Source organism: Gymnogyps californianus, chromosome 17 (genome assembly GCF_018139145.2).
Source record: "Gymnogyps californianus isolate 813 chromosome 17, ASM1813914v2, whole genome shotgun sequence".
Taxonomy (NCBI): domain Eukaryota; kingdom Metazoa; phylum Chordata; class Aves; order Accipitriformes; family Cathartidae; genus Gymnogyps; species Gymnogyps californianus.
In genome coordinates this window covers 2,811,061-2,832,930 of record NC_059487.1, presented here as the reverse complement: position 1 = coordinate 2,832,930, position 21,870 = coordinate 2,811,061, and the positions used below count along the sequence as shown (strand labels likewise).

Sequence of the window (21,870 nt, the reverse complement as noted above, 5' to 3'; positions counted from 1 at the left end):
GCAAACCACATCCCCCCCCAAACGCCTCCCCCAAGACGCACACCTTTGCAGGGGCAGCAAGGGCAGCGCAGCCTCCTCCCAGCCCCAGGAACTGCGCCCACCCTTGTGTGCCAGGGACCGGCTCATCTTCGTTAGGCAAATCATTAATTTCCCACTGGTGCGTTGAGATTTGCTCTAACCAGAGCAGAAGCCCTGCAGCTCTCAGCCTCCTTGCCTGCAAGTGCCACCTCTGCTTAACAAGCACCCAAGGAGCCGCGCTTTATACACAGACGATCCAGGGAAACAGGGATTCCCTCTCTCAAACAAGGCTCCGAAGGGAACACCCGCTGCAGCCCGGCCAGCGATGCTGCCGACACACCCCACCGCTCTGATCAGTGCCGCGCCGGGGACGACTCCGTACAGCGCAACAGGATGCATGACTTTTACTTATCATTAAAAATTATATTATTTTGCTGCTAATTAGTTGCTGTTATTCAGCCTGCAGCCTGAGCGTTGGCCTTCTCCCCGGCTCACGGCTTTCCTGGGAGACTCCGGGCTCCCCCACGTACAGGGCCAGGACAAAAGGAGAAGGCTAGCCCAGAATTTGTCACTGTGCAGCGATGCAAACACAGCCCTTTCCCGTCCCGGTGTCCCTGTGCGGGTGCGGACGCTGTGCCGAGAGCTCTGCTCCTGCCACTGACCCGGCGCGCTGGGCTAGCACATCTCACAGCCCAGTAGAAACACGTTGGCAAATCATCCCTCTCATTAAACCACGCCAACGGCTGCCGGCTCCGGCGCAGCATGTTCCCCGAGGAGACGGGGGGACCATTGGGTGACTGAAAGCTCTCGCCAAGCTCCCGGAGACCCCTCAAGGACCAGCGTCCGCACACAGCCTTGGTGCTTCGCGTTGGGCATCTGTGAGGACAGGCTGCATCACCGGAGCACGGAGAGCCGTCAGCTCTGGGAGGTTTTCTCAAGGAACTTGGCCATTTCTGGGCATCCTCTGTAGCTCGCCTGCAGCAGCCACCACCGCAGCACGGTCCCTCGCTTTTCGGGAGAGAAAAGGGTTTTCAGTGCTGAGCCCCACACTAACAGGGATGTACCCGAGGTAACAGTGGTCGAGGTTAATCCGGGAAGCACTCGGTAAATACCGGCTGTGCTGCACGCGTGCCGGCAGCCCGCAGACACCATAACCACACCGCGAGGGCTGCATTCGCTGCCTGACTTTTCCAGCAAGGGAGGCACGTGAAGGGAACAACATTCAAAGCCTCTGCTGCCGCTCAGCCAGGCAGCTACTTTTACTGGAAAAAGAAAAATATAAAAAGCAAAACACAACTTTTTTGAGTTAGGAAACGACGCCCGCCCTCCGCTGAGCACCCTGAAGCATGACGCGCAGGGTATTCAAACCCACCTGGTATCGCCAAACCTGGCATAGGCGTCAGCGTGCCCCTCTCTGCCACGTCCAGCGCAGCATTGGGTGCCTTAAAAGACTTTTTGTCCCCATCTGAATGCCCCCCACGCAGGGTCCCCAGCACCCCCAGACCAACACCACCAGCTCAGAGCAACATCCCACAGCCTCCAAGCAAAACCTTTCCTTCCCCTGGTAGAAAACACCCTGAGGCACAGCCCAGGTATCACCCACAAACAGATTTTCTACTTCTCCAAGTGAAACCAGGAGACAGATCTTGGCTCCCGCTGGTTGTGATCTGCAGTGTTTATTTGACCCCCCAAAAAAAGGCGTTTTCATGCAGAATCTTTTGGTTCATAAAAGAAGTTATTTCCCAGCAGCCACCTGACAACCCTCCCCCCTAAACCGAGAAATAAAGCGACCCAGGAGTTAGCAAAATAAAATGAACCGTCCAACTCCCACAAAGAAAAGTGGTTCAATATGGAAAAATTTGGCAAATAAAGCTGATCTGCAGTTCCCATCTCTCAAGCACTACGGAGCTGGCTTCGGTCTCCAGCCCTCAGGTTCTGTCCGGGGGACAGACACACGTCCTTGTGCTGCAGGACCTGGGGACTCTCCGGGGAGTCCAAGCCAGGCGGGCGAGAGCTGCCACGTCAGCATTTTTAACTGGGCGATATAAATATAAAACATCGATACAAATGGGTTCTTTGTACAGAAAATATCATCTCACAAGGCACTGGGGTGATGACCGCACGGCCGCTCGCGGCGGGCTCCGACCGGGCTTCTCCAGCCGCTGCCGGGCATCAGGGTGGAGGAAGGAGGGGAAGAAGGGACCGGAGAAGTCCCGGTGCTGCCATCCAAGAAGGATTTCACCCCACCGCTGCCCCCAAACGCCCCGGGAGTGGTTTTTCCCATCCAGACGGTGCTTTTCCTTGGCGGGGGTGGCGTGACCCCGCGGGGGCTCCGGTCTCCTTGGGATGGCTTGGGGCTGGGTTTGGCCTGGAGGGAGGTGCATAGATCGGCCGGGGGCTGAGGCTGCTCTGCCCGGCCCTCCGCTCCCAGTTCATGCCAGCAGTCCCAGCCGGGTCACCTTGGCTGAGAGGAAGGAGTGGATGATGAAGACGATGGTTTTGGGGCAGGAGTGAAGGTCCAATTGCTGCAAGAAAGGAACGGAGGGATGTTTGCAATGGGGAGGGCTGTTCCTGAAGCAGCCAGCTTTCTGCTTGCGGCGGGGAGGGCAGGGACCACCCAGAGCCCCCCAAACCCCACCACAGCCTTACCGGGGCTCTGGGAAGGGCTGTGCACCGTGGGGGTTGCGTGCAGCCGGGGTGGGTGGATGGGCCACACCTCACCCCCACATGCCAGGCAGGATGGGTGCTGTGCACAGGGTGGGTGCTCTGCTCCCCCTCTCACCCCCGGGGCCAGTGGGAGCGTGGGTGGGGGGCAGTGAGGGTAAAGCCAACTCACAATCTCTCCCTCCGGGCCACCAAAGTCCAGGTAGAGCATCTTGGTGCCATCATCAGAGGACATCTGCAGCTTCTCGAAGGGCTGCTGGAGCAGGATGGTCTTGCTGAGCCCGGGCTCGGTGGTGGAGATGGTGAAGCCCTTGTCGATGTGGATGGACAGGGTGCAATCCTGCCCCCTCCATGTGCAGGCTGGGGACGGGGACAGGGGTGAGACGGCGGCCGCCCACCCCGCCGCCCGGGCCCCCCCGGCCCCCCGCTGACCTGCCGAGACCTCCTGGACCAGCTCGGCGGCGCCGTGGGTGCCGTCCACCAGCAGCCGGGTCCACAGCGCCAGGTCGCGGGGGCTCTCCAGGCTGAAGAGGTGGGTCTGCACGCCCAGCCGGGTGCCGGTGCGCAGCGCGAACGACAGCTCCGCTTCGTACAGCGCCGAGCCCTTGGCCGGCCCCGAGTGCACCAGCCTGCGGCACCGCCGCGCCTCAGCACCGCACCGCGACCCGCCACTCGCCTCAGCACCCTACCGCTCCGCACCTCAGCACCGCACCGCGACCCGCTCCACACCGCGACCCGCCACTCGCCTCAGCACCCCACCGCTCCCCGCACCTCAGCACCGCACCGCGACCCGCTCCACACCGCGACCCGCCACTCGCCTCAGCACCCTACCGCTCCGCACCTCAGCACCGCACCGCGACCCGCTCCGCACCGCCACCCGCCACTCGCCTCAGCACCCCACCGCTCCCGCACCTCAGCACCGCTCCGCACCTCAGCACCGCCCCGCGCCCCGCTCCGCGGTGGTGGCTTGCGCGGCGGGGCCGGCAGGGGGCGCTGCAGCCCCGCGGATGCGGCGCCCCCCCCCGCCCCGCCCCGCGCAGCCGGCACCTCCCGCGGCCAGAGCCTCCCGAGATGCCCCCCACGCCTTGAACCCCCCCCGGCCCGGACACACTGCCCCTATCCCCGGGGCTCTGCCACCACCCCTGGACACCGCCACCATCCCCAGCGCTCTGCCATCGTCCCAGGGGCTCTGCCCTCACCCCCAGCCCCTGCCACCACCCCGGCGCTTCACCACCACCCCTGGGGCTCTGCCCTGACACCCAGCCCCTGCCATCACCCTGGGGCTCCGCCACCACCCCTGGGGCTCTGCCCTGACACCCAGCCCCTGCCATCACCCTGGGGCTCTGCCACCACCCCTGGGGCTCTGCCCTGACACCCAGCCCCTGCCATCACCCTGGGGCTCCACCACCACCCCTGGGGCTCTGCCCTGACACCCAGCCCCTGCCATCACCCTGGGGCTCTGCCACCACCCCTGGGGCTCTGCCCTGACACCCAGCCCCTGCCATCACCCTGGGGCTCCGCCACCACCCCTGGGGCTCTGCCCTGACACCCAGCCCCTGCCATCACCCTGGGGCTCTGCCACCACCCCTGGGGCTCTGCCCTGACCCCCAGCCCCTGCCACCACCCTGGGGCTCTGCCCCAACCCCAGCCCCTGCCATCACCCCGGGGCTTCACCACCACCCCTGGGGCTCTGCCCTGACACCCAGCCCCTGCCACCACCCTGGGGCTCTGCCACCACCCTGGGGCTCCACCACCACCCCTGGGGCTCTGCCCCGACCCCCAGCCCCTGCCACCACCCCCAGTCACTGCAACCGCCCTGGGGCTCTGCCATCACGCCTGGGGCTCCACCCTGACCCCCAGCCCCTGCCATCACCCTTGGACACTGCCACCTCCCTGGGGCTCTGCCCTGACCCCCAGCCCCTGCCACTGCCCCCGGACACTGCCACTGCTCCCACCCCATTCCCCATGCAGGGCAGGAGGGCGCTGGGCCGGTGGCCCCTACCTGGTGGCAATGAGAGGGTAGCTGTGCGCGGGCTTGCCCAGGGCGTCACGGCTCTGCGGCAGGCTGCCGTACAGCAGCAGCTCCTTCTCGGTGAGGACGGCCAAGAGGTTCCTGGTGCCGGCGCTGGGGAGCTGCAAGCGGATTGGGTCAGGGCCAGCGGCAGCGCGGTGGCATGGGCTGGCGGGGGGTGCGGGGGTACCTGCTCGGTCAGCCAGCCCACATGCTTGACGTCCCGTCCAGCCACCGTGCCGGCACCCGCCAGCTGGGCTCGCAGCTCCTCCTTCACCCGCGGCAGCAGCGCACCCGCGTTGGCCTGGATGGCGCTGAGCCACGACTGCGCCGTGGCCTCGTCCTTCGCCCGCAGGAAGAGGGCAACGCGCCCGTCCGCCGAGCACACCTCCAGGTACCTGCAGGGACACGGCCCCGCTGGGTCCCCACCGGCCCTCGGCATCCCGGGGCACCGCGGTGGCATCGCCACCCCTGGCACCGTGCCCTGACCTGTGCTCTGGGTCGGTGGGGAGGCACTTGCGGGACACGTAGCACATCTTCAGAGGCACGGTCCTGCCCTCCCGGAGCTCCCGAGGGGGTAGGAGGGGGGATGACCGCTTCTGCAGGGTGGCGGGCGAGGGGTCCCAGCTGACCGTTGCCCCCGCGGAGGAGTTCTTGAAGTAGGGTGAGATCTCCTTCATGTATTTCACTGGAAGAGAGGCAGCAGCTGGTTGAGGGCATGCTATGGGCCAGGGTGGCCTCATCCTGCCCGCCGGGACTGACTTCAGCATGCAACAATCCAACACCACACACCATCCTCCTGCTGCGCCCAATGTCACCCGCCCGCCGCACCACACCGAAGCCCGATCCTGTTCTGCCGACTGAGCGAGCTTTGCACCATCCCTCCTGCCCAGACAGCCTGTTATGACAGATGGAGCCCCAAGTCATCGACTGAATGAACTCAACAGACATTTGACAGAGACGGCCCATAGACCGCGGGAATGATATCTGTGTGTATATATTAAAAGACAGGAAAAGTGGTGGTGATTAATTGGAAATGTATCAGAAAGTGTGGCATCTGGGCATAACGTAAATGGTATAGAATAAGGGGTGGATATTGTCCTGGTTTCAGCTGGGACAGAGTTAACTCTCTTCTTAGTAGATCACCCATCTGCACCACTGAAACCCCTTGCACCCTCCCTGCATCGGAGCCAGTGCCACCTCCGTTACCTCCCTAGAGCTGCTACCCATGGGTGCTGCGGGTCCTCTGCCCTGCACCCCTGTGAGTGCGGGGAGGGGATGGCACTGGTGGGCGAGGTCATACCAGAGGGTGACAGGACACACAGGATCCTCCCAGTGCCTCTGCCCCACCATCCCAGCCCGAGGAGCCCCTCTAGAAGGGATAAAAATGGCCTTTTCCCCCTTTTTTCTTTGCTTTAACCCAGATCAGTTCACAGATCCAAGTCTGATCGGGTCCTCGGGGCGGCATGAAGGCAGGGGGCGGGGAATGGGCAGGAGTCCCAGGCCAAAATTACACAGTCCAAACTGTGCTGGTACAGCCGGTCCCGCCGCCAACTGGGAGCAACAGCTCTCAAATACCATGGCTTGGCCCCAGGAAAAGCCTCGAACTGCGTGCTCGCAGCTCGCATAGCCCTGCCCCGTGAGTTATAAACCAGGGACAAGAAATCAGCTTTCAGTCCCCAGCGAGTCTGGCTCCAGAGCCAGAGCCCTCAGAGACACGCTGGGACGGCAGTCGGCTCCCGAGGTTTAGGGGAAGGGGGAGATGAAAGTCACCGTGAACTGATGGGGCCCCGTAGCTACATCCTGAAAATTAGGTCAGCAGCACCGGCCAAAAAGCTTTGGCTGAGCAGAGGGGAATGCCGGTCATGGTCCTGCGCTGGGGGGAGCGTGGGACCAGCTGGTGGCTCCAGGGAAGGGCTTCCCTTTGGTGGCCCTTGGGGAAAACACCATGGGACAGACACGTGCCTCCTGCCACGTCCCCAGCCGTCACCGCTGGTTTCGCTCCAGGTCCAAGTCAGCAGTGTGGGTGGCAGGAGGGGGGACACGAGCTTGGCTTCGCAGCCGACTCTTGTAGGTGGCTGGTTGGTGGACCAGCTCCGTCGCTGCAGCAAAGCCAGAGCAGCCTGATTTTGTGCCAGAAAAAAGCTCTTTTCCCACCAGGAGAGAGTCTGCACGCAGAGCCTACCACCTCCATCCTTCACCCACCCACCACCACCCATCTTCCCCTTCATTCCTATCCCGGTGAGCTCCCCAAAACCTCTAAATCGTGAAATCCCAGCACGAGCTGCGGTGGGGCACGGCGAGGAGGCAGAGCCCTGCGGCGTGCCCCGCTCTGCCCGGCCCCAGCGGGACGCAGCTATAAGTGGCTGCGATGCTGCTGCAGCACGTTGGGTCGGGTTACCCCGCGGTGGCCCCGGGGCCAAGGAGGTGGCGTGGGGCCACCAGCCTCGTGCCCTGCGCCTCCCGTTATAAATAGCCACTGCGTTCCCGCAGGCATTCGAGCCGCGTTGGATTTTACCCCAAGTCATTAATCTTGGCAGCGGGGACCTGCCATTATCCCGGTGCCTGGGAACTAATTGGAGTTCAGAAAGATATCATTCAGCCGCTGAAACCTGAGCAGCATCCCCACGCCAGCCCGTGGCTCCCTGGGCACGCGGAGGACGTCACCGGCATTAGCTGTGTGATGGTGGGGTCGTGTCCCAACGGAGCCATGGAGGAGAGGAGCAGTGCCCAGCCCAGGACGGGGCATGGAGAATTAGGCAATGGCCAGCGTGTGTGTCTCTGGCACATGGCTTTAAGGAGGATTTAAGGCTGGTCACAAAGCACCGATGGGTTCCCACAGTACGGGGGGGTCCCAAGCCAGCACGGGGAGCTGGGATGTGTTGGAGGCTGCGGTGCTCCCCAGGGGGCTGCGCACCGGGGCTGGGCCACCATCCCATGGGAACTGCTGTCTCCTCTGGTGACCCCAGCACGGGCTTTACAGCGGGTTGACTAACGCTTCTGCCAGTCCCTTCACTGCAGCGGAATCGCCTGGTATTGAATGGATTCATTAATTACCTCCATCTCGTTAAAGCAAACAACTCAGACCATATCATGCATCATTTCTGCTACTGGTAACTGTAATTGTTGAATTTATTTCGTTTTTCTAATTAACATCTTGCAGTGCTGGGGCTCCCAGGCTGGCTGCCCTCTCCTTGTTAGCCAGCACCCTCCAAAAATCACTCGGCAGAAACACTGCCTCACTGCTGCTGACTTAAAGCCACCTTCAGCAGGCAAACAGCCCTCTTGGTGGCTGCTGGGCTCATCCACGTGGCCCCCGAAGCCACACGGACTCTCTGCTGCCCCGGGGAGACAGCCTGTCCCACCGATCCTCTCCAGGATGGAGGAGAGGGGACAAATAGGACCTTTAACTGCTCAGGGCTTTGCACTGAGTAACACTTTATTTTAGGTTTTGGGGGAACAGCAAAAGTCTCTGGGGAGGCCACGTGTGAGCAGCTGCTTGTGGCCACCCATGCCTGGACGGTCCCTCTGCAGAAGGGTTACGGCACAGGGGCTCCCAAGCCCGCAGCATCGCCAGAGCATCGCACGTGCCCCGAACCCTGCAGCGAGCTGCGTCGGGGACATCTTTAACCAAAGGCCCTAGGTCTGCCCTGCTCTTCTCTCCGTGTTGCAGTTGTTTTTTTTCTCCTCAGCACTCCAGAAAGGGGCAAAACCATCAAAATTCCTTGGTTTTACTTCCTGGGTAACAGATCCTCCCCCTCCACCGGCCCATCCCCCCTAAGGATGGAGAACAAGCCCGAACCAAACACTCCTGCGCCCTCGATCCCGAGTCATCCCGACCTGCCCCACATACACGCCCATGGCTCAGCACCACTCAAAGCCAAGCTCCTGACCCCGGAGAGCTTCACCAAGGAGCCACAAACCTTCCTCCAGCCAGGAAAACAGCCCCAGCCACACAGACACCCAGCAGCAGGCTCAAGAGCACCCACCCGCTGCTTGGGCCACCAGCCCAGTGCCAGCACGCTCTGCTTCAGCCCAGAGATCACAGCATGGATTCAACGCAGAGAGGTTTAAGACTGCATTGCCGGTCAGGGGTAGGACGGATCCCGCCGCTTCCCCCGCCAAGAGCTTTCCAGCAGCATCTACAAAGCACAGTGAGTCAAAAAGGTCTGACTGTACTGGCGGCCATCACATCAGGAAGGCTTCCAGAGAGGTCCTGGAGATCCAGCACTGGCCCTAAGGAGATGCTAAGCCCATCTCCAGCTGGTCCCTCTCTGCCTCAGGACTAACAATGCAAAATTAACACGTTAAATCGGCGCGGTCAGCAAACACACATCCTTTTCAGGCAAGAGACACCCTGAAACGACCTGTAAACTTCAAGCTGGTGCTGTGATGTGCTTCCAAAATGCTCAATGCAGGGGCTGCAACAGACGCCCCGTCCAGTATCCCACCCAGGGACCGTCCCCTGCCCCCGGCTCCGAGCACAAACAAGGCAGCAGCTGCTGGTCCCAGCTGCCTCGACTCAAGTCCTTCTACCCCAGGAAGGAAGACGCCATGGGATGCTGCAGGGTGGAGGTGCCACCGCTGTCCCTCCTGCCCCAGGACCCTGTCCCAGCACTCAGTGCCACATGCCATGCCCCATCTCTTTGCTAAATATTCCTGTGCTGCATGGCCAGCGGTGACCCATGGGCTGAGTGATCCCAGGGAGATCATGGGACAACTCTCCGTGTTCCCACGGGAGGAGAAACGTCCCCAGAAAACTCCTCAGGGAAAGCAAAGCTTCAGGACAGCGAGGTGTGGAGGAGGTAGGAGGATGTGGGCCCTCACTGTCTCTGCGTCATCCCCAGGACAGGTCCAAAGCCTCCGTTTCTGCTTGGGTTTGTTACCCCGTCTAAACCACAAGAGCACACATGGCGTTGCCGAGGGCAAAGCCCGCCTGCTCAGACCCCGAGGACCATCACATCTGCCAGAAGACACTCACTTCAGTGTCCCACAAAAGGCTGGAGGCCACGTCAGGACTTTCTCTCCTGAAGCCCTTCTGAGCCCCGAAACACCACAGCGACAGGGAACCACACAAACCCTGGCTGCCACCACCCACCTCCACTCGAAACCTCCTTCCACTCTGCACTGTGTGTGAGTTACCCCAGGGTCACCTAAATTTTGTGGGTATTTCACATTTCACACCATGCACATCTCCACCCCCTGCGACTGCCTGGGCTCCCCACGGTCAGGGCAATCAGCCCACCGGAGCCAGGCATCCCCAGCGCCGTGCTCTCCTGGCACCCCTTAGCTTTTCTGAATTTCAAGCTTCCAAGCTATTACTTGGCCGAGCGAGTCCTGGAGAGCTGCGACAGCCCCAGGAGCTCCCCTGCGGCCAACAAGCCCCGGGCTGCCACGGAGGTGAGATGGCTGCCCCAGCTCCTCCTCCCCACTGCTCCCAGTTCTCTCCCCGTGCAAATACGGTACAGGGGCCTCGTAGGAAAACCACTCCTGGCACCAAAGCCCTTCCCAGGGCAGCTGGAACGATGTTTATCAGCCTTTCCCCTGCCATGGAGGGTCTCTGGATACCAAGCAATGCAAAAAAAAAATGAAGGGAAAAATAAGGTAAGGGAAAGCAACTCTCCCCAAAATAACAATGTAATATAAATACAGTCAAACAACTCCTGCAAATATCAAGAGAGTAGTTTGGCACATCCAAAAAAAAACCTTGGCAGGACACACCAAGAGGTATCTGCGTGTCCTCATGCCCGGCCAGCAATGACACCCAGGAGCCAGGAGCCAAGCTGAGCAGCCCGGGGTGAGATCTGGCACGTGGAGCCACTGCTGATATTCAAATTAAAATGCATCATCTCCCAGCTCTGCCACTTTGGAGAGTCTCACCCCAGCTCCCTGCCTTGTGAGGAGGTGCAAGCTCTCCCAGTTTCGTTACCTGCTGCGGTGCCACTTGCAAACTACCCTAAAAACTCCTAAAACCAGGAACGAACGCAGCCAGGAGGAGCAAGGCAGCAAACAGATACCCGCTGTGCCAAATTACTCGGTTTTGGTACTTACAGCAACCGTAAGGGAAGTCGGAGTCACAGCTGGCAGCACGTGGGGACCAGAAAGCACCTAAGTGACGTTAAGGTGCTTTTCTCCAAGCTTTGGAGTGAGCCCAAGCAGGAGAAGGGAGCAGGGAAGCCCCCCCTTTAATAGCTTTCAGGCACCTTAAGGCCACCCTCTGCCCTCAAGCCCTGTCACCCCTCCCTGGGGCAGGGCACTTGGCCAGCCAGCTCCTGGAGAGCCATCGGGGTGACAGGTACAAGGCAGGGGACACCCCGTCCCAAGGCAAGGCCATCACCTCTGCAGGGCAGTGCCAGCCTGATGGGGACCACGCTGCAGTGCCAGCCCCGCCATCCTCCACGGGCAGGGCTGTACCGCGCCGGCAAACCCAAAACGGGGAGGAGATGGAGATGCACCATGTTTATACCTGACGTCCACGATCGGACGAGCAGCAGAGACCCCTGCCCTGCTCCGGCTGCTGCCTGCAGCACCTCTGAGCAACACCGCACTGCGGGAGCCCAACGGCATCAGCTACAAACTAATCACAAAGCCTCCCGAGTGTCGTGGTGGGAGCCAGCCCAGCCCCGCTCTCCTCCCAAGGGTACCCGCTGGGAGTTTTAATTAATTACGAAGCCCAGCAGGTCATACCTGAGCTCAGCGAGCTACAGCAAAGGCCCTGCCTGCAGCTGCCTCCTGGGAGGGCAACCTGGCAGCGCCCGGCTCCCCAGGGGGATGGAGGAGGAGGAGGAGGAGGAGGTCCAGGGAGAGAAGTTGTTCTCCACAGAAAGGGCAGCTCATCTCCACCTCCCGCAGGACCTCTAGCAGAAAGGAAACCCACGCCAAAGTAAAAGATGAAAAGCAAATAACAGAGAGAGGGTGGTCCAAGAACAGCAGCTACGAGGAAGAATTTCGCAGACTCCCAGAGAAAGAGGCTCTTGTATTTCTCTTTGGTCAAAAAAAAAAAAACCCCAACCCTATCTGCTCCCAGCAGCTGTGCAGAGCAGCACATTCCTCCGGCTGAACCATGGTCCTGCGGCTCCCAGGAGAGGAGGAACCCACAGCAGAAAGGGCTGAGCGAAGCTAAAAATGAAAATCTGGAGCAAAGACAATGTGGGGAAGGCGCAGGAAAGCAAGAGCCGTGGCGGTCACTGGCAGCAGAAGACACAGAGCACTTCTTTGTCCAGGCAGAGCCCAAAGCGCTGCCCCCAAATAAAACCTCCCTTTGGGATCTGCAGCCCTACAACTGCACTGGGAAGGGTCTCTGGTGCCAAGACCCTCTCGGTCAGCCAGGGCGACCCGGGGGGCTGGATGGCAGTGAGGGGAGGGGAAGGAAGGGTCCTGTCCTGAGGGACAAATCCTGGGTGCTCACCCCTGCCCGGCTGAACTGGCAGAGGGTGGGCAAGCACGGACAGACGTGATGTGAAGGGTAATGGGAGAAGAATGGGGTCTCTCCCTCAGGGCTCCCACAGTCCCAACCCACCAGCCCTCACCCACTCCCCAAGCGGGGTTCGGGGGGCTCCTGCAGTGTGCCAGCCCCCGCAGGGCTGGGAGACACCAGGGACCGGCCACCCGGTACCAAGGGGGAGCCCATTCCCAGGGGACCAGCTCCAGTCTCCCCTGGGATGGTGAAGGCTGCATCCCTGGGAAGTTTGTAGCCTCAGCTGCCAGATCTGGGGGGGCTGCAGTTGGGGTTCAGCTCCTGGGGATCCCCTGGGGAGGCAGCTCCTGTGGCTACGCTCCTGAGCTGGCCCTGCCTGCACCCAGCAGCCTGCTCCTCCTGCCTGCCCAAAATCCACCCCAGCAAACCGAAAGGTGCTCAGCCAGGAGCGGGGTGCCAGCGTACCCCGTCCCCACTGGCGTACGCCTGCAGAGCCGCACCAGCCAAGGACGTGGGTTTAAATGAAAATCACGGAAAAAGCAGAAAAAGTTTTCCACTGCCCCAGGAACTGCAGACCTCAGGGTGATGCTGTACAACAGAAGAGTCGCAAACCCCATAAACCCGCCCCACGCCTCCCATCGCTGCCTGCCTGCGGTCCCGCAGCGGGGAGATGGAGCCGCTGGGCATCGAGCGGTGACACACACATCTCTCCCTCTGTGGAGGGAGATAGGGAGATCCCAGCAGCTACCTCCAGCTCTCCAGATGACCAGATAAACCAGTCTGCACATGTCATTTTCCATTTGAAAGAGTATACAAATGCGTGTGCAGATGATGTGCCATCCCAGTGCTCCCAGTACATCGCCAGGAAAAACACAGTTCAGCCCCCTAGAAACAGGAGGACCCTTGTCCCCCCTCGCACCCTCGTCTCCTACCTTCCAAGACCACCTCCTTGCCCGTCTTCTTCAACGCCTGCACCGCCTCATCGTGTGTTGCCTCAGAAAGGTCGGTCCCGTTGACGGAGAGGATGGCGTCCCCCACGTACAGCGCCTCGGTCTGATCCGCTGCCAGCCCCTTAAATATCTTGGAGATCAAGATGGGCATTTTATTCTCTCGGCCACCTTGAAACAGAAGAGAAACGAAGCGGTTGTGGCTGTTGGAGCACACGGAGGAGCGGGTGGGGAGGGGGATGCTCGGGTACCAGCCAGCCCCAGCGAGGCTGAGCCCTTCTCCCAGCACTCGGCCACGCTGTGCCGGCACAGCCTGCTGCCCCATTTCCTCGGATGCCCGTGGCACGCCTGTAACAACCACAGTAGTCAAAATACCATGAGGCTTTACAGCAGACAAAGATGACTGCTCCAAAACCACACCGAAAGGTTGCAGATTTCCTCACAGAGCGAACACGTAACCTGGCCATCTCCCCATCAATTTTGGCAGAAAAGGATGTCTTCATTTGCATTATTAATCGTGTGTGCTGAGCAACTATCCCTGCTCCAAGGACTTCACGATCTAAACAGATAAGACAGCTGAATGTTTTTGGAGAGGCAAAAGAGCCAGGGAGAAGTGAATCAATCTGGCTGTTTGCTCCTCTCCGCACAGTAGCCCTATTTACCTGCTGCTCCCATTCTCCAGTCTAAAAGGATGCTATTCAAACCTCCCAGCAGCTTGAGGAGATCAATTTGCACGTTAACTTTTGAACCCGCAGGGAGATCCGAACAGCGTTGCTGCCTCCGTGCCAGGGAGAAGGGGTGCAGCAGCTACTGCCAAGCCCCAGCCCGGGTAGGAGCAGCCGGGGATCGGCAGCCCCTGACGTGCCCTACGCCCCAGGACGGCCTGTCCCGAGGAGCCTCCAAGAGATGATTTCTCATCCTGGAGGGAGATGTTGTCACCGCCCGCCCCGGGGCTGCTCCCAGCCAGTGCCACAGGCATTTCCTCGCTCAGACGCCTGCCAAGCCCTTTGGAGGGCTCCGGTTATCAGCTGTCAGAGGCCCCCGCGGGGGCTGCTCCAAGCTGCCGAGCCCGTTCCTTACAGCAGCGGCTCCTCGCCCAGGCTGCCTGCACCCAGAGCCCCTGCCAGGGCCAGGAGCCTCCGTCAGCTCGGCTCTTGCCCTGCTCCCCGCTGTCCTGCCAGCCAGGGGAAGGCCAGCCCAGCAGCTACGGCGCCTGCCCCCTCGCCACGTCCCAAGGCAGGACACCTCACCCACACCCCGGTTTGCGGTAAAGCATCCCCGGGTGAAACATGGCTGGCACGCTTTTTAACTCAAAAGCATCAGCATCCCTGGTGAGGAGGAGCGATGGCCTGCCCCAGCAGCAGCGGTGGCACCGGCAGGGCTGCCCCACCGCCTGTAACAGCTTCTAGCTCCCATTTTAGATGACAACGACTTGGTTTCCACGTACGTCACCGCAAAAATAAAGTTTTAACTGAACCAAGTGATGTTCCTCCTTTTCTGGGAGTGCCACAGAGCTAGCAATAACTTGGCGGCCAAGGGGTTATTACGAAGGGGGCTTTATGCTTCCCAAAAAGAAGGGCTGGCAGGCTCGGGCACCCCGCAGACACAGCCAGCGGCACCGTTTCGACCCAGTCCCGGCACCCGGACATCCACATCGCAAAACCTCCCCACTTCCAGAGGGAGCCGGAGGCTGCGGCCGCGTCCCCTCCGAGCTGGGAGGAGAAGCCACGTCAGGAGGCGAGAGCCGCCCTGCCGCTGCCCCTGGGGCTGCCGAGCATGCTGCCTGCCCTGCCCGCACACGGAGTTATGAACCCTCTCACCCACACACCGTGACAGCCCTTTGCCTGCCCGTTTGCTGCCTGTTTCATCCTCCCTTCACAGAGTTTCCAACACGCTCAGAGCCGTGTCACAAGCAAAGGCAGGCAGAAACGCCATCCTTGCCCCAAGAAGTTTCCAGCCTGAAGTTCAGGCGAGCCACTGAGCAGCGGGGCAGCTCGGGAGGGAAAACGGGGATTATAACACGGAGGCTTCTTGCTGCTCAGCTCTTCAGGAGCGGACACCTCCAAGCCTGAGCGCATTGGTTTAACACCCCAGCTCTCTGTGCCTGGAGATCTCCAAGGGCTTTACAATCGCTTCCTTCGTTTTGCTGACAGTTTAAAAGGGGCATTTCTCAGCACAGCGGCACGGAGGGGACAAGGACACGCCGGCAGAGCCCTCCCTTTGGCTGCAAAAGGGCAGCTTTTGTGTAACCCGGTACCCTGTGCGTCCCACCTGCCTCATGAGACAGCCCCCTACCCCTACATGCAAAGGGGTAGCGGGAGCCCCCTCCAGCTCCCAAACGCCGGGGACCCCCACTCCGGCCGGGGCACGGCGGGCAGGGGCTGGCCGGTCACTGCCGCACCCCAAAGCGCCGCTCTTTCCGTGGGCTGGGGACGTTCCGGGTCCCGTTGTTGCCACGCGTGCCCTTCCTCGTCCTGCACAAGGGCTGGGTTAGGGCAGTGCCACGGCGTGGGAAGACCCCGACCCCAGCCCCTGCCCCAGCTCCGCTCCCCCCTGCGGGGTTTTCTTCCCAGCGTGGGAACGAGCTGCTGGAAAGGCGGCAGCAACAGGTCCCGGTGCCCGGTGCCTCCCCCCCCTCCCCGGGACACCCTCCCCACACCGGCCCGGCCCTCACCTTTGATGCTGATGCCGAGCCCCCCCACGTCCTGCTTGACGACGCGCACCGTGCGCCTGATGTTGGCGAGAGCCTCGGGCACGGCGGAGCCCGGTTCGCCGCCGTTCAGCTGCGCCGCCGGTGCCTCGCCGGGGCCGGCAGCGGGGCCGGGGCCGTCGGCCGGGCTCACCCCCAGCACGTCCTCGCCCAGGGTGAGGAGGACGCGGAGCCACTGCCCGCCGGGGCCGCGCAGCTCCAGCAGCCCGGTGCGCGGGGCGCGCCTGCCCGCCGCCATCTTCCGCGCCTGCCGCGCCGCCCTCGCCGCTCCCACCCCCCCGCTCCGCGCCGCTCCGCGCCCCGCGCACCGCCCCGCGCACCGCCCCGCCGGGACGGCGGCGGCCGGGTGCGCCCCGCTCCGGCCCGGGATGCGGCACGGGGCGGGGCCCGGCTCCCCGCTGCTCCCCGCTCCGGCCTGGGATGGGGCACCGGGAGGACCCGGTGCTCCCCGGTGCTCCCAGTTCCGGCCCGGGATGGGGCACCGGGAGGGACACGGCTCCCCGGTGCTCCCCGCTCCGGCCTGGGATGGGGCACCGGGAGGACCCGGTGCTCCCCGGTGCTCCCAGTTCTGGCCCGGGATGGGGCACCGGGAGGGACACGGCTCCCCGGTGTTCCCCACTCCAGCCTGGGATGGGGCACCGGGAGGACCCGGTGCTCCCGGTGCTCCCCGCTCCGGCCTGGGATGGGGCACCGGGAGGACCCGGTGCTCCCGGTGCTCCCAGTTCTGGCCCGGGATGGGGCACCGGGAGGGACACGGCTCCCCAGTGCTCCCCGCTCCGGCCTGGGATGGGCACCGGGAGGACCTGGTGCTCCCCGGTGCTCCCAGTTCTGGCCCGGGATGGGGCACCGGGAGGGACACGGCTCCCCGGTGCTCCCCACTCCGGCCTGGGATGGGGCACTGGGAGGGACCCGGGACCCCAGTGCTCCGTTGCTGGTCCCGGGTCTAGGCCTGGATGTGCTGGGGGTCCCCGAGCCAGGCTGTGTCACGGGAGGAGCAGCAGGAGCTGGACAAGGGGCAGCTGGCTCGGCCCTTCCTGTGTCCCCCAAAAGCCACAGCCCCCCGACAGTCACAGCCCCCCCGCCTGCAGCCCGCGCCCGCGATGGGGTGCCCAGCGGCAGCAGCATCTGGCTGCGGAGCAAGAGCACCGGGCTGAAGGCCTGGGGCTGGATCTGCAGGGCCGGGCAGGATGCTCGGGGAGCCCAGGGAGCACCCCGCTCCTGTGTCCCTGCCCAGCCAGACCCTGCGGGGCACCTCGGGGTGGGCGCTGTGTTACAGGCGTTTCTGTGCAATGCACCAGCTTCCCAAAACACTTCTGGCTCCTTTATAGGGGTCAGTGGTGGCACAGGGGCAGGCAGGCGGTGGCTCAGGAGGCCCCAGCGGGCAGGGCAGGGCAGGGACTGCCTGCATCCAGCCCTGGACCAAGCTGTTTCTCGGTAGCCGGTTTCTTTGCAGTGACCCCAGGGCAGGCACCTCCTAGCAGCCCCAGCGGGTGTCAAGCAGCAGCGAGGCAGAGGGAGCTGGTCTTTGCAGACATTCAGAAGAGTCTGTGTTGCTTTTCCCTTGCTTGCCCTAGATCTTGAAAACAGGAACAATATTTTGTTTCCTTTGGCAGACCTGCATTTTTTTCTGCAGCCAAGGCAGCAATTAGGAGTAGAAAATACCTCCAGGAGTAGCAAATACCTCTTGGCACATCCCCTGCGTCCCTTGCACTCCTAGCGCTTCAGGCAGCTCCAGGGGCCTCCGGGATGGGGCTACCGAGGTCCCAGACCCTCTGCAAAACACAAGGATTTATAAGAATTCACTAACATTTACCGGAGGCTGGGAAGGGGACAGAGCGAGGGGCTCTGGCCGCACAGGGCAGGGGGGCTGCAGCGTGCACTGCTCAGCACAGCCCTTCCCCGGCTGGGGGCCACAGCCAGCCCTGAGCATCGGCCACGCACAGAGGGGAAAAATGCTCCCCGGGCTCCCTCCCACGCAGCAGCAGCTGTGGAATTTCTTGAGGTTGCAGCAGAGGAAACCCTGAAGGTTATTTCTTTACAAAACAGACGGTTCACATATTCCTGATTTTCTTTTTGCTAAGAAGTCCGGGGTTTGGCTTGACTCGTCGTCTTTGTGGTACGGTGCTGCTCACTGTAGCAAGCACTTCTACACCTCCCCGTCACCCAGCCAAAGGTATTTCCCTATGATCCCGTCCCCTGCACACCCCACGCGGCCGTCCAGGCCCTGCTCCGGCTGCCCGTGCCGCTCGGTCCGTCTACAGCAGAGAGGAATTTTGTCCTTTGGTCCTCGAGTGGAGACAGGGCTCATTTTCCCTGTGCCACCCGCTCTGGCAGCACTCACTTTATTTGCCAGCCAGGCAGCTGCAATCAGCAGTTTGTCCGGGTTTTTTTCCTTCCCAGTGCTGCTTTTGATATTTCCAGCCTTTAAGGCCACGTTCCCATCTGAAGCGGCGGCGGGAACACTAAATACTGCTTTTAGTGCAGCAGAACGGCACCGTTTGGGTTGTTTTCTTTCATTTCTCAGCTCTGTGCCCGGCAGCACAGATGCTGAGAAGCATGGCCTGGATGCACAGAAGCCATCCAGATGGTGGCAATGCCAGGCAGAGGGAGAAGCCCTGCCTTTCCCTGTCCCGCTGCTGGGACGGAGAAAACACCACGGTCCCCGGAGCCAGGGCACGGCACGCAGACTTCACCTCCCTCGGAGAAACAGCCTTACCCCGCCAGCACGGCGAGGCTGACGTGCAGGCACGGTAGAAAGCTCGTCCCACGGCCACCGCTTCTGTACGGCTGCGGGACTGCCTGCTCTCCCCTTCTTCAGCAATTAATATTCCTTTGGCAATTGCCTCAATTACTTACGTGGGATGGAGACCCAAGGCAAGTATTGCAGGTGTTGGTTTCTTCTAATGCAAATCGGGAGTCCAAAGTGCCCTTATGACCCTGGTCCCAAATTGGGAGGCTCAGCTTGAGTAGGGGGTACGTCGGGAGGGGAGTGATAGGGCTCGGCAGACCGGCGCAGCACTGGGGAGCTTGGCTCTAGGCTTTAATCAAAGACAAAAATCATTTGCTGGCTCCTCTGCACAGCCGGGTCAGGCGAGAGCTGTGGCCTGGGGAGGGTGGGCACTCCAGGACGTTCTTGGGGGTCCTGGTGCCCCCCAAGCAGAGGTGCTGCTGCTTTTGGGACTTTCCCACGGCTTGGCTCCCCCAGCCAGGCTCTCAAGCCTGCTTTTGCTCAGGCTCCTTCATTTCTTAGGAGCCCCTTCATGTCCCAGGGCACACGGTGAGCACTGGGAGCTCAGCACGTGGGGTGGTCCTGGCTCGATTTGACCCTCTGCAAGATACTGCGAGCATAATTCCCGTGCCATGGTGCTGCAGGATGGACTGCGGGATGGGAGGGAGGAGGACAAAGGCTCTGGCCGGGGCTGGCACGCGGGAGTGAGTCGCAGCTTCCAGGCATGCCAGCGGCGTTCGTCAGGGCTCCTGCTGAAGGGAAGCAGGCGGGGGGGAAGCTGCTTGAAAAATTGCTATTCACAGAAATAGAAACTTCCCGCAGAAACACGCGTGCGTTGGTGACAAAAGCCCAGCTGGGAATTTCTCCCTGGCAGCAGGAGCGGTGGGAGGGGAAGGGGCTGGGGAGCACGGGAGGCTGCGGTGCAGGCCGGGGGTGCTGCCAGGGCCCTGACCCCAGCCCTGGGGGAAATCACTACTTTTTAGCTGGAAAGAGCATCGCTTGTCTCCAGCCGTCCTCCGAACGGTCCCCAGGAGGAGGACCTGGTGGTGCGGGCAGCGATGGGCTCTGTGTCCCCCACGCCAAGCCGTTCCCTGCAGCGGCGCTTTCTCAGCGACCTGTTCGGATGCTGCTTCCCCAGCTGATTGCCATCGCAGGGCTGAGCCCGTCCTGGCATTTTCTCTGCGTAATCTCTCCAGCCCCCTGAACTTCGTCGTTAAGCAGCTATTATTAGACTCATTTCTTGGCATAGCTAGGAGCTGTGTCAGAGCCCACCAGTCTATTTATAGAGTGCCGTGAGATGTTTTGTTACTTGTGTTAATTAAATTAATCCCTTTTGAAGCAAAATAAAAGACCTTAAGAGCTCGCGTTCAGTCCCTGGGACAACGTTGCCGAACCGCGGGGATGCAGGTAGGATCTCAGGCTGCCAGCGGTGCTCGGGATGCTCCGACAGTCCTTAGCCCTCAGCACCAGGGAAGTGCTGCTCTGCTCAGTGTCCCCTGGGAATTCACGGAGGGGGCATGGCACCAACCCTGCCCCGCAGGACTGAGCCCCGTGAAAACCCTGCAAGGGATGGAAGGGAAATAAAATAGCTTTTATTATATAGATAGATATTCATATAGATAGACTTAATAGAGATATTAATAGATTTAGATATGCAATATGTATTTAACTGATGGATTCATCTTTTGTTATGCAAGAAACGCAGCGAAATGGCATTGTCTGACTTTAAAATCACTGGAATCTCCGAGTTAAAGGAACTTGAGAGCACTTTCTGTTTGCTTTGGGACATAATTAGTCCCTACAAAGTTTCTTCCATCTCACTCTTCCCTTACTGGATCCTTGTAAGATAGCCACAATCAGCTGGGTTCTCATGGTGTGAAAACACTTTTGCTACCACATGGCAGATCTTATGTTATCAGGGCAGAATCATTTCTATTGAAGAACAAGAGACTGGATGGGAAAAAGCAGCACCCGGAGCTAAAACAGCTTTGGGAAAGGCGAAAGTTGTCACACATTAAAGCCCAATATTCACTGCCTGCTGCAGCTTCTGGCTCTCAGATGCTCTAAGAGCAAGCGGCATCAGTGGCAGGGACTTCAATCAGCCCCTAGGGTAATTTAATGGACATAAATTAATCATAAAAGTCAGCACAGGAACTGCAGATTGTAAAATCCACCGTCATGTTTGCAGTTTCGATTGGGCTGATTCACCCCGCTGGCCTCTTCTGTAGGGAACGGGGCAAACACCCTGTGTTTTGGTTAATTTGCAGCTTGCAAATGAAAATGCTGTTTCCTCCCTGCTGGGCACCGGGGAAGAGGCATCTCTTGGACTGCAGAGTTGGTGGGATACACCTCTGGAGATACCACCCATGATTCTGTATGTCCCCTGGCACCGTGGCTGCAGTATCTGTGGCACCAGAGCCAGAGCTCATGGGGAAACTGAGGCACGGAGTGAGGGTGGGCAAGTTCTAGCTCAAACCAGGCCTGCAAGGAGCGCTGGGTGCATCGCTGCCGTGTTTCCTGGCTGCACAGGCAATGCATGGGGGCTCGGAGATGTTGTCTGCTGGCCAACACTGGTGACGTGGCCTCTCCTGTGGGCATGGGCAGCATCTTCCCTCCGGGCAGCACGTGCCCAGGCAATGCTGCCTGCTGGGGCATTTGACCTCCAAGTGCTTTATTTAGCAATATCAAACCCTTCCCTGCTCCCCAGCTGCTCCAGTCTGGCTTTAGTTGCATCCCATGTGTTTGCTAGGGAGGTTGCTAAAATCCTGGGGCAGGCTGCGAGTTCAGGGGGGGCGATGGACAGACGGACAAACACACTTGCAAGCAAAACCCTCCTCCCTGGCAAACGCAGTCCCACGCATGGAGAGGGCTTCTGGATGCAGCCCTGCAGACAGGGACCCCCGCGCACCCCTCCCGGTGCCTCTGTGCCCGTGCAAACGCCGATGCGCCCCAGGAAAGCCGCGGGCTGAAAGCCCCGTCCCCTCCTGGCTCCTCTATCGCAGTGGGATGCCCGTGGGAAATGCCAGTTCCTCCGGCACAGGGACCTGGCAGCGTCCCGGCACTCGCAGCTTCCCTGGGCTTTTTTTAACTCAACAAATAATAGAGCTTCGATAAATGTCACTTCTTTCCGCTGCTGTTGTTTCTTTCTGATGGCCCATCAACATGACAACACTGAGACTGACTGGAGCAGGAGACCTCGATGGATGTTATTTCGTTCCCTGGCTCAGGGGATGCTGCAGGAAGAGGCTCCTGTCCCAAGCACAACGCAGAGGTGCAGGAGGGATGGGAAGAGCCTTGTGTCCCGGGAAAAGGCTGTTTTATGAGCCCTGAGGGATGTTTTCCCACTTCTAGCTGGAAAGCCACCTTCAGCATCAG

General features: G+C 60.9%; 1 protein-coding gene across 1 annotated transcript; it reads right to left on the bottom strand.

The window, feature by feature from the left end:
- Positions 1 to 1,521: 1,521 nt before the first annotated feature.
- SNTA1 (syntrophin alpha 1) lies at positions 1,522 to 16,005 on the bottom strand. The gene is made up of 8 exons (XM_050907158.1): positions 15,732 to 16,005; positions 13,043 to 13,228; positions 5,183 to 5,381; positions 4,884 to 5,091; positions 4,685 to 4,815; positions 3,115 to 3,311; positions 2,855 to 3,042; positions 1,522 to 2,543 (listed from the first exon to the last, which is right to left on the bottom strand). Exons 1-8 carry the CDS (start codon positions 16,003 to 16,005, stop codon positions 2,451 to 2,453), a joined length of 1,476 nt encoding a protein of 491 aa, XP_050763115.1. The 3' UTR covers positions 1,522 to 2,450.
- Between the last annotated feature and the right edge of the window lie 5,865 nt (positions 16,006 to 21,870).

What these genes read in the sequence shown, in the direction of transcription:
- SNTA1 (XM_050907158.1), bottom strand. Translation starts at nt 16,005, where the DNA reads ATGGCGGCGGGCAGGCGCGCCCCGCGCACCGGGCTGCTGGAGCTGCGC. An exon ending in CAAGGAGGTGGTCTTGGAAG is followed by an intron (nt 5,382 to 13,042) that starts GTAGGAGACGAG and finishes CCTCTCTTCCAG; the next exon opens with TGAAATACATGAAGGAGATC. An exon ending in GTGGCCCGGAGGGAGAGATT is followed by an intron (nt 2,544 to 2,854) that starts GTGAGTTGGCTT and finishes CCTTTCTTGCAG; the next exon opens with CAATTGGACCTTCACTCCTG.